At 43.8% G+C, this 12382-nt stretch overlaps 1 protein-coding gene across 1 annotated transcript in view; it reads left to right on the forward strand.

The window, feature by feature from the left end:
• LOC123491064 (roundabout homolog 1-like) overlaps positions 1-12382 on the forward strand; it is a 112502-nt gene that overhangs the window by 65093 nt on the left and 35027 nt on the right. The window contains 3 exon segments of the mRNA XM_045220944.1: positions 1-50; positions 10669-10695; positions 12329-12371. The exon segment at positions 1-50 is cut by the window's left edge and continues 154 nt beyond it. Coding sequence (XP_045076879.1) covers positions 1-50; positions 10669-10695; positions 12329-12371 — 120 coding nt within the window.

The raw sequence follows: 12382 nt of genomic DNA on the forward strand, positions 1-12382 counted from the left end.
GCGCAAGAAGAGGAGTGGCCTCAGCACTAACTACGCAGGCATCCGCAAGGGTCAGTACAACAAGCCTCACTTAATGTCAGCACACTGGATTCACAAGCTCGAGGTGTCCTCAAGCACTGATCTAGGATCAGGTTCCAAACCATAAATGTAACAGTTAATAGAATAGCTGATCTTGTATTAGTGGTTAAGGGTCATTGTGTGATTCCTACTCCTACTCCCTCCATGTATGGACTCTCATCTGAGCTCTCAATAGCAGCTCCAGTTATTCTATCATATCCCCTCAGCAATCCCTCCATCCCTTCAGGAATCCCTCCATCTCCTCAGGAATCCCTCCATCCCCTCAGCAATCCCTCCTCTCACATGAACGTCTTGCATCATACTGTGCCATTTGACTTGAGGTGAGGTCTACTGTCTGAAAATGGTCCCTAGTACTTTGAGAAAGTTAAAAGCCCTTGAACATCTGCAGCTGAAAAATGTAGCCGTCTCCTGCATAGATGTATTTTTATTCTGTTTTATATTTCACTCTCTCTGATCCTGCAAGGGTGTTTATGTGTGTGTAGTTCTTCTATTGAAGTGCATCTTCCGGTCCCACCAGTTTCTGTTAGCAATTCCCATCTGAATATGTCTGGAAAGACAGAACAACTTGCTACGACAAGAATAAATCAAGGAGAAACTAACAGTTCTCAAGCTTGAAGTATACTTTTATAATAGTTTTCACTGAAAGCCTATGATGCAAATGACTGTGAGAGTTTGATTTATTGTGTCATACTGTTGCAAGAGAATCCTTACCATACCATTGTGCTTTTCACTCTATATCCATGAGTTTAGTACTCAGTATCAGACGCTGGTTGCTCTCTAGGAGTGGACACTGCTTACCTAACCTGCAGTGGGTTTACCTGATCCGATGTGACAGGGTTCAGTACATGCCCAACCTCTGCCCACAATAGTTTAAGGAGATGAAGGAGTTAATAGACTCTCATTCCTGTGCTACCTGGTTTAATATGTGGCTGGCTGCAGGCGATGCAGCTGCTGCCTGCCTGACTTCCTTCCCCGTACCCTGTATGAATGTGGGTTTATAGTAAACATAATGGAGTTTGGTATCTCTATAGACTTACATAACTTACAGCAGAGGCCTTGATTTGTGTAAGGACTAAGGTCTCTGGGTATATTTTGGATGTTGACTGCATCGTGTGCTAGTGTGATTAAGTTCTACTCTGTGTTGCTATGGTGAGACAGATGCTGAGGTCACAGGGTTGGTCATCTTCATGGAAAAGGATTGTGTGGTATGTTAAAAATAAAGCAATGCCCACATGCTATGCCCACATACAAGGCTTTTAATACAAGAAAAGCCGGGCCTCGAGGGACTCTAGTTTGAGCCAATGAGCAGTCATTTTGACTGCAACATTCTAACAGTGTAATAAATATATTTAATATACACTACCGGTCGAAAGTTTTAGAACACCTACTCATTCGAGGGTTTTTCTTTATTTGTACTATTTTCTACATTGTAGAATAATAGTGAAGACATCAAAACTATGAAAAAACACATATGAAATCATGTAGTAACCAAAAAATTGTTAAACAAATCAAAATGTATTTTATATTTGAGATTCTGCAAATAGCCAACCTTTGCCTTGATGACAGCTTTGCACACTCTTGGCATTCTCTCAACCAGCTTCATGAGGTAGTCACCTGGAATGCATTTCAATTAACAGGTGTGCCTTCTTAAAAGTTAATTTGTGGAATTTCTTAATGCGTTTGAGCCAATCAATCAATCAATCAATTTTATTTTATATAGCCCTTCTTACATCAGCTAATATCTCGAAGTGCTGTACAGAAACCCAGCCTAAAACCCCAAACAGCTAGTAATGCAGGTGTAGAAGCACGGTGGCTAGGAAAACTCCTAGAAAGGCGAAACCTAGGAAGAAACCTAGAGAGGAACCAGGCTATGAGGGTGGCCAGTCCTCTCTGGCTGTGCCCGGGTGAAGATTATAACAGAACCATGCCAAGATGTTCAAAAATGTTCATAAGTGACAAGCATGGTCAAATAATAATCGGGAATAAATCTCAGTTGGCTTTCATAGCGATCATTAAGAGTTGAAAACAGCAGGTCTGGGACAGGTAGGGGGTTCCACAACCGCAGGCAGAACAGTTGAAACTGGAGATAGCAGCAAGGCCAGGCGGACTGGGGACAGCAAGGAGTCACCACGGCCGGTAGTCCCGAGCATGGTCCTAGGTGCTCAGGTCTCTCAGTTGGCTTTCATAGCCATCATTAAGAGTTGAAAACAGCAGGTCTGGGACAGGTAGGGGTTCCGTGAACCGCAGGCAGAACAGTTGAAACTGGAATAGCAGCAAGGCCAGGCGGACTGGGGACAGCAGGCTGTCATCATGCCCGGTAGTCTGACGATGGTCCTAGGGCTCAGGTCTCGAGAGAGAAAGAGAGAACAGAGAATTAGAGAGAGCATACTTAAATTCACACAGGACACTGGATAAGACAGGAGAAGTACTCAGGTATAACCAACTAACCCCAGCCCCCGCACATAAACTACTGCAGCATAAATACTGGAGGCTGAGACAGGAGCGGTCCGAGACACTGTGGCCCCATCCGAAGAAACCCCGGACAGGGCCAAACAGGAAGGATATAACCCCACCCACTCTGCCAAAGCACAGCCCCGCACCACTAGAGGGATATCCTCAACCACCAACTTACAATCCTGAGACAAGGCGAGTATAGCCCACAGAGGTCTCCACCACAGCACAAACCAAGGGGGCGCCAACTCAGACAGGAAGATCACAGTCAGTAACTCAACCCCACTCAAGGTTGACGCACCCTCCCAGGGACGGCATGAAAGAGCACCAGCAAGCCAGTGACTCAGCCCCTGCAACAGGGTTAGAGGCAGAGAACCCCCAGTGAGAGAGGGAACGGCCCGGAGAGACAGCAAGGGCTGTTCGTTGCTCCAGAGCCTTTTCCGTTCACCTTCACACTCCCTGGGCCAGACTACACTCAATCATATGACCTACTGAAGAGATAAGTCTTCAGTAAAGACTTAAAGGTTGAGACCGAGTCTGCGTCTCTCACATGGGTAGGGCAGACTGTTCCATGAAAAATGGAGATCTATAGGAGAAAGCCCTGCCTCCCGCTGTTTGCTTAGAAATTCTAGGGACAATTAGGAGGCCTGCGTCTTGTGACCGTAGCGTACGTATTGGCATGTCGGCAGGACCAACTCGGAAAGATAGGTAGGAGCAAGCCCATGTAACGCTTTATAGGTTAACAGTAAAACCTTGAAATCAGCCCTTGCCTTAACAGGAAGCCAGTGTAGGGAAGCTAGCACTGGAGTAATATGATCAAATTTCTTGGTTCTAGTCAGGATTCTAGCAGCCGTATTTAGCAATTAACTGAAGTTTATTTAGTGCTTTATCCGGGTAGACGGAAAATAGAGCATTGCAGTAGTCTAACCTAGAAGTAACAAATGCATGGATTAATTTTTCTGCATCATTTTTGGACAGAAAATTTCTGATTTTTGCAATGTTACGTAGATGGAAAAAAAGCTGTCCTTGAAACAGTCTTGATATGTTCGTCAAAAGAGAGATCAGGGTCAAGAGTAACGCCGAGGTCCTTCACAGTTTTATTTGAGACGACTTTACAACCATCAAGATGAATTGTCAGATTAACAGAAGATCTCTTTGTTTCTTGGGACCTAGAACAAGCATCTCTGTTTTGTCCGAGTTTAAAAGTAAAAAGTTTTCAGCCATCCACTTCCTTATGTCTGAAACACAGGCTTCTAGCGAGGGCAATTTTGGGGCTTCAACATGTTTCATTGAAATGTACAGCTGTGTGTCATCCGATAGCAGTGAAAGTTAACATTATGTTTTCGAATAACATCCCCAAGAGGTAAAATATATAGTGAAAACAATAGTGGTCCTAAAAACGGAACCTTGAGGAACACCGAAATGTACAGTTGATTTGTCGGAGGACAGACCATTCACAGAGACAAACTGATATCTTTCCGACAGGTAAGATCTAAACCAGGCAGAACTTGTCCGTGTAGACCAATTTGGGTTTCAGTCTCTCCAAAAGAATGTGGTGATCGATGGTGTCAAAGGCAGCACTAAGGTCTAGTAGCACGAGGACAGATGCAGAGCCTCGGTCTGACGCCATTAAAAGGTCATTTACCACCTTCACAAGTGCAGTCTCAGTGCTATGATGGGGTCTAAAAAAACCAGACTGAAGCATTTCAGTACACATTGTTTGTCTTCAGAAAGGCAATGAGTTGCTGCGCAACAGCTTTTTCTAAAATTTTTGAGAGGAATGGAAGATTCGATATAGGCCGATAGTTTTTTATATTTTCCGGGTCAAGGTTTGGCTTTTTCAGAGAGGCTTTATCACTGCCACTTTTAGTGAGTTTGGTACACATCCGGTGGATAGAGAGCTGTTTATTATGTTCAACATAGGAGGGCCAAGCACAGGAAGCAGCTCCTTCAGCAGTTTAGTAGGAATAGGATCCAGTATGCAGATTGAAGGTTTAGAGGCCATGATTATTTTCATCATTGTGTCAAGAGATATAGTACTAAAACACTTAAGTGTCTCTCCCGATCCCAGGCCCTCGCAGAGCTGTGCAGATCCAGGACAGCTAAGCCCTGGAGGAATACGCAGATTCAAAGAGGAGTCCGTAATTTGCTTTCTAATGGTCATGATCTTTTCCTCAAAAGAAGTTCATGAATTTATTACTGCTGAAGGAAAGCCATCCTCTCTTGGGGAATGCTGCTTTTAGTTAGCTTTGCAACAGTATCAAAAGAAATTTTGGATTATTCTTATTTTCCTCGATTAAGTTGGAAAAGTAGGATGATCTAGCAGCAGTGAGGGAGCTTCGGTACCACGGTACTGTCTTTCCAAGCTAGTCGGAAGACTCGTTTGGTGTGGCGCCATTTCCGCTCCAATTTCCTGGAAGCTTGCTTCAAAGCTCGGGTATTTTCTGTATACCAGGAGCTAGTTTCTTATGACAAATGTTTTTCGTTTTTAGGGGTGCAACTGCACTCTAGGGTATTGGAAGGTTAAATTGAGTTCCTCAGTTAAGTGGTTAACTGATTTTTGTCCTCTGACGTCCTTGGGCAGGCAGAAGGAGTCTGGAAGGGCATCAAGGAATTTTTGTGTTGTCTGAGAATTTATAGCACGACTTTTGATGCTCCTTGGTTGGGGTCTGAGCAGATTATTTGTTGCATTGCAAACGTAATAAAATGGTGGTCCGATAGTCCAGGATTTTGTGGAAAAACATTAAGATCTACAACATTTATTCCATGGGACAAAACTAGGTCCAGAGTATGACTGTGGCAGTGAGTAGGTCCAGAGACATGTTGGACAAAACCCACTGAGTCGATGATGGCTCCAAAGACTTTTGGAGTGGGTCTGTGGACTTCTCCATGTGAATATTAAAAATCACCAAAAATTAGAATATGATCTGCTATGACTACAAGGTCTGATAGGAATTCAGGAAACTCAGAGAGGAACGTGTATATGGCCCAGGAGGCCGTAAACAGTAGCTATAAAAAGTGATTGAGTAGGCTGCATAGATTTCATGACTAGAAGCTCAAAAAGATGAAAACGCCATTTTTTTTTGTAAATTGAAATTTGCTATCGTAAATGTAGCAACACCCGCTTGCGGGATGCACGGGGAATATGGTCACTAGTGTAACCAGGAGGTGAGGCCTCATTTAACACAGCAAATTCATCAGGCTTAAGCCATGTTTCAGTCAGGCCAATCACATCAAGATTATGATCAGTGATTAGTTCATTGACTATGACTGCCTTTGAAGTGAGGGATCTAACATTAAGTAACCCTATTTTGAGATGAGGTATCACGATCTCTTTCAATAATGGCAGGAATGGAGGAGGTCTTTATCCTAATAAGATTGCTAGGGTGAACACCGCCATGTTTAGTTTTGCCCAACCTAGGTCGAGGCACAGACACAGTCTCAATGGGTATGGCTGAGCTGACTACACTGACTATGCTATTGGCAGACTCCACTAAGCTGGCAGGTTGGCTAACAGCCTGCTGCCTGGCCTGCACCCTATTTCACTGTGGGGCTAGAGGAGTTAGAGCCCCTATCTATGTTGGTAGATAAGAGGAGAGCACCCCTCCAGCTAGGATGGAGTCCGGTACTCCTCAGCAGGTCAGGCTTGGTCCTGTTTGTGGGTGAGTCCCAGAAAGAGGGCCATTATCCACAAATGTTATCTTTTGGGAGGGGCAGAAAACAGTTTTCAACCAGCGATTGAGTGCTGAGACTCTGCTGTAGAGCTCGTCACTTCCCTAACTGGGAGGGGGCCAGAGACAATTACTCGATGCCGACACATCTTTCTAGCTGATTTACAAGCTGAAGCTATGTTGCACCCGGTGACCTCTGACTGTTTCATCCTAACATCGTTGGTGCCGACGTGGATAACAATATCTCTATACTCTACACTCGCCAGTTTTAGCTTTAGCCAGCACCATCTTTAGATTAGCCTTAACGTCGGTAGCCCTGCCCCCTGGTAAACAGTGTATGATCGCTGGGTGATTCGTTTTAAGTCTAATACTGCGGGTAATGGAGTCGCCAATGACTAGGGTTTTCAATTTGTCAGAGCTAATGGTGGGAGCCTTCGGCGTCTCAGACCCCGTAACGGGAGGAGTAGAGACAAGAGAAGACTCAGACTCAGACTCCGACTCGCTACATAATGGGGAAAACCGGTTGAAGGTTTCTGTCGGCTGAATGAGCGACACCGGTTGAGCATTCCAACAGTATTTCCCTCCAGAAGCCATGAGAAAGTTGTCCGGCTGCGGGGGGGGGGGGTATACAGAAGATAGCCCTATTTGGTAAAATACCAAGTCCATATTATGGCAAGAACAGCTCAAATAAGCAAAGAGAAACGACATGATGGTCAGTCAATACGGAACATTTCAAGAACTTTGAAAGTTTCATCAAGTGCAGTTTGCAAAAACCATCAAGCGCTATGATGAAACTGGCTCTCATGAGGACTGCCACAGGAATGGAAGACCCAGAGTTACCTCTGCTGCAGAGGATACGTTCATTAGAGTTACCAGCCTCAGAAATTGCAGCCCAAATAAATGCTTCACAGAGTTCAAGTAACAGACACATCTCAACATCAAATGTTCAAAGGAGACTGTGTGAATCAAGCATTCATGGTTGAATTGCTGCAAAGAAACCACTACTTAAGGACACCAATAATAAGAAGAGAATTGCTTGGGCCAAGAAACACGAGCAATGGACATTAGACCGGTGGAAATTTGTGTCTCCAAATTTGAGATTTTTGGTTCCAACCGCTGTGTCATTGTGAGACGTAGAGTAGGTGAACGGATGATCTCCGCATGTGTGGTTCCCACCGTAAAGCATGGAGCAGGAGGTGTGATGGTGTGGGGGTGCTTTGCTGGTGACACTGTCAGTGATGTATTTAGAAATCAAGGCACACTTAACCAGCATGGCTACCACAGCATTCTGCAGCGATATGCCATCCCATCTGGTTTGGGCTTAGTGGGACTATCATTTGTTTTTCAACAGGACAATGACCAAACACACCTCCACGCTGTGTAAGGGCTATTTGACCAAGAAGGAGAATGATGGAGTGCTGCATTAGATGACCTGGCCTCCACAATCCCCCGACCTCAACCCAATTGAGATGGTTTGGGATGAGTCGGACGGCAGAGTGAAGGAAAAGCAGCCAACAAGTGCTCAGCATATGTGGGAACTCCTTCAAGACTGTTGGAAAAGCATTCCAGATGAAGCTGGTTGAGAGAATACCAAGAGTGTGCAAAGCTGTCATCAAGGCAAAGGCTGGCTATTTGAAGAATCTCAAATATAAAATCTATTTTGATTTGTTTAACACTTTTTTGGTTACTACATTATTCCATATGTGTTATTTCATAGTTTTGATGTCTTCACTATTATTCTACAATGTAGAAAATAGTAAAAATAAAGAAAAACCCTTTAATGAGTAGGTGTTCTAAAACTTTTGACCGGTAGTGTATGCTATCGCAAAAATAATCCTTCGGTTGTTGGAATTAGAATATATATATTTTTTTTTTTTTTTCAAAGAACACAATAGCATTTTCATTAGTTTATGTTACTGTAGACTATCTGCTGCCGGGTGCTCAGGTGTAAAGTCACTGAAATCAAAGGGCAATCCGAGCTGAACTTGTGGCCACACAGTAGGACATCTGAAGACCCTTGTGAGTATATTAATCTGCTGTGCCCGTAGGCTGGAGAGAGAGGGGCAACTGTAGAGGCTGAGGTTGGCGCCATACACCTTTAAGGAACCCTTTCCTTTTCTTCCAGAGGAGCCGAGCAGTGCGTCAGTGTTTCCTCACATGAACTCTAACTCTCTGAGCTGATGTGGGCACAGCAAGCAAATATCTCTCTCTCTCTCTCAACCCCCTCTTTCTGCTGTCTAAAACCACAAGAGGCCATGGTCTTTGTTGGAACTGGTAACCAAGAATGTTTTGAGAAGAGAAGAATAATTGCAACCACATGAAGCAACAAGCTGCACTCAGGGTGAAGTGGGTTGAATTGGAGTTGTGGAGAATTGGAAGAGGAGATATAGGAGCGTGTGTGTGGGTGTGTGTAAGAGTGTGTGTGTGTGTGTGGTGCGTGCATGTGTTTGTGTGTGCGTGCGTCTTTTGTGTGCACGTGCGTGTGCGCCTGTGTTTGTTCTTGTGTGTGTGTGGGTCTGTGTGACATTAGTATCACCGCCAATATATCTCATCCAGCCAGTGAATAAGCTGTCAGTGACAGTCTCATGTCACTGTGGTAATTTGATTGATTTATTTCAATCACGTTAATATTTCTCACGAGCACCTCGCATGCCAAATGTCAGTCCTCTTCAAAGCCGAATCGCAGCCAAATAAAACCTTCCAAATCTATTCAGCTGCTCTGAGCTTCAAGGGGAGGGGAGCAGAGCAGGAATCCACACAAGAGGAGATAATTGTGGCATTAAAGGGACATTTGAAAGGTTGTGTTTACACAAATAAAAGGAGATGCAGAAGTGAGGACAGCTGTGCCTCAGTGATAGCTACTGTGCCTTCAGAATGTTTTTATACTGCTTGACCTATTCCACATTTTGTTATGTTACAGCCTGAATTCAAAATGGATAAAACATTTCTCACCCATCTACAACACAGTAGTAGATTTAAGTCAAAACTGTAACTTGGCCACTCAGGAACATTCACTGTCTTCTTGGTAAGCAACTCCATTGTATATTTGACCTTGTGTTTTAGGTTATTGTCCTGCTGAATGGTGAATTCATCTCCCAGTGTCTGGTGGAAAGCAGACTGAACCAGGTTTTCCTCTAGGATTTTGCCTGTGCTTAGCTCCATTCCATTTCTTTTTTAAAGTCACCATTGGCCTCATGGTGAAATCCCTAATCGGTTTCCTTCCTCTCTGGCAACTGAGTTAGGAAGGATGCCTGTATCTTTGTAGTGACTGGTGTATTGATACGCCATCAAAAGTGTAATTAATAAATTCACCATGCTCAAAGGGATATTAAATTATTCTCATGTGAATTGAAATTGACAAAAAAAAACAAAAAAAAAACACGTACTTAATGAATGAAATTTTAATAATAATAATAATTCAACTTAGTATGTTTCTCAAAATGTTAATATATTTTATAAGGGGATAAACAAAGATAGAGAAAATTGAGTGATTGAACTAATTAGAAGTCTGGTTTTAATCTCCTTGCAATCTCTTATCTTGCCACAGTGGGTCTGTTTTTAGAGGATTGTGGGTAATTCACCAATTGTAGATTCTATAATTATTTTACACAATGTTGTATGCATGTTTGAAGAAAGAAAGGTCTTCTATATTAGTAATAAGCACCTTGTTGTGGCATGAGGTGTAATGGTTCATGATGAACGGATATCAAAACTGTCGGGCAAAATTACGTTCAATGATGAGACAACCCATTCCCACAAATTCTTAATGGTAGAGGCAAATACAGTAAGCTGCGATGTGTGCTGTAAAACTGCCAGTTACTGCTGGTGGATTGAGCACTGTGCTCAACAATGCCTGCCAAAATGTACATTTTAGTCATTTAGCAGACGCTCTTATCCAGAGTGACTTACAGTTAGTGAGTGCATACATTTTTCATACTGGCGTCGCAAACGCCATGCTCTACCAACTGAGCTACACGGGGCCACCATGTAGATGGGTTAAACTGGCCAATGATCAGATACATAAATAAATTAAAATACTCCAGATAGAAGTTAACTAATTCTGCACTAGTCAGGATTTGAAACATAATAATGGTGTTAGAAGCTTTAGAGAGAGGAAATGGCACCAAAAGAGAAGGTAACTAATTCTGCACTAAACACAACTTGAATCACCAAAATAGTGTTTTCAATCTTTTCCGGTAGTGCTCCTTGTCTCTGGCAAGGTGTTGCACAAGCAGTGTTGCAACACAGCATGTAATGTTTCAGAACATCTCAGGATGATGTGTTTCAATACTCCAGCAAAGTTAAGGTTTCGTCTCCTTTGCGTTCGTTTTGATGTTACAAAGCACAGTGAAGAGACCCCTGTTGTGTAGCTCATTGGATTCAAGAGAAATATACGTGTTGCTATTTTATGTTATATTAATGGTGTTTTTCTCTCTCTTTCCCCGTGTTCCTCTGCTTGGACCTACAGTGCCATCCTTTACCTTCACTCCTACAGGTAAGAACTCTTGATAACACTTGACTCAATTTCATAGCACCTTCTCTATAAAATCTCATAACAGTCCGCCTTTCAATGCAAGACTGCACTCACTGAGTCACACAGTGATGGTCTGAACAGCCCTAGCAGTCATGCTGCTCAGTCAGTCAGAAGAAAACACTCTTTGGTTAAAAATACAAAGCCACCAGAAAGGGAGCAGTGTGGTGTGAGGTTTAAGGAACTATCACAGAGATGTTTTACCAACTGGTGTTGGCAGTGCGTTAAGAGGTAAACACTTAAAGAGGAGTGAGCCGTGCCATCCGTGCTACTAAGAGACTGACGGGGACTTGATCAAAGGGCTGATGCTGCCCGCCTCTCTGCCTCTGGTGGGATTTAGGAGGATGACACATCGCCAGTCACATGGACCAATTAGACAGAGCTGTGGACAGGGAGAGAGGAGCGACTGAGGGTAGATATGAACTGGACTGACACGGACATAACAGAGCACTGTCTTTCTCTCTCTCTCTCTCTCTCTCTCTCTCTCTCTCTCTCTCTCTCTCTCCCCCCTCTCTCTGTGTGTTTATCTCTCTCTCTTTCTGTCTATCTCTATGTCTCTTCTCACTCTCTCACTCATTCTCTCTCTCTCTTCTCACTCTCTTTCTCTTCCTCCCCTTTCTCTCTTGCCGAGATGCGTGTGTTGTTGGCACATGTGTCACACACCTGTGCTCATCCTTGTAAATCAGAGAGAGAGCAAAAGAGAGGGAGAGAGAGAAGAAGAGAGTGAGCGGGGGAGTTATGTGAGGCTTGTGGTGACTAATCCCATGTGTGCAGAGCAGAGGCTGTATCTAAAATGTGAGAGTTGTTTTCCTCCTCCTCGTCAGCCTCGGGGCCTGGGATCACGTCTAATACTTTTATTGTTTCAATCCTGTTTTCATGAACTGCTGAACACTTTCAGGTGAAACCTATTTAGTCAGCTGGTTATTTTTGGGCCAGTTCCTTAATGCTTGAGGTTAGAGTTTCTGCTTGTTGAAGTTTACAATCCTAGAAGCTGCCTTGAAACTGAATGTAAAGGCAGGATGTTGTCAGTGCTAATCTTCCACTAGATGCTGATTTGAGAGGCACTACATGGTTTTCGTTGTGGAATTCCTGAATGCTCTGAATGCCCTATCTACAGATGTCAAAGGTAGACAGAGAGAGAGAGAGAGAGAGAGAGAGAGAGAGAGAGAGAGAGAGAGAGAGAGAGAGAGAGAGAGAGAGAGAGAGAGAGAGAGAGAGAGAGAGAGAGAGAGAGAGAGAGAGAGAGAGAGAGAGAGAGAGAGAGAGAGAGAGAGAGAGAGAGAGAGAGAGAGAGAGAGAGAGAGAGAAACCCTCCCACCCCTTCCTCAGAGAAGAGATTGTAATTAAAGTTGGCGTTTATCTCTCCTTCACACCGGCAGCTTAAAGCTCCTTGAAAGAGTGCAACTTCCAGCGTGGTGCTTCAAACACACGCCAGCCATGCCAGGAGACCAAAGCACTGTGCAGCCCCCTAAGCCTCTTACACACACACACACACACACACATACCCTGTTATTGTGTTTTGATAAGCCTGTTACTCTGATGACGATTGTGATTATGGTGTTCATATCTGTACCTTTCTCTGTCTCTCTGTACTCAGTGGCGTACCAGAGAGGTGGAGAGGCTGTCAGCAGTTCAGGAAGGTAAGAATGCA

This window comes from Coregonus clupeaformis, chromosome 6 (genome assembly GCF_020615455.1).
Source record: "Coregonus clupeaformis isolate EN_2021a chromosome 6, ASM2061545v1, whole genome shotgun sequence".
Taxonomy (NCBI): domain Eukaryota; kingdom Metazoa; phylum Chordata; class Actinopteri; order Salmoniformes; family Salmonidae; genus Coregonus; species Coregonus clupeaformis.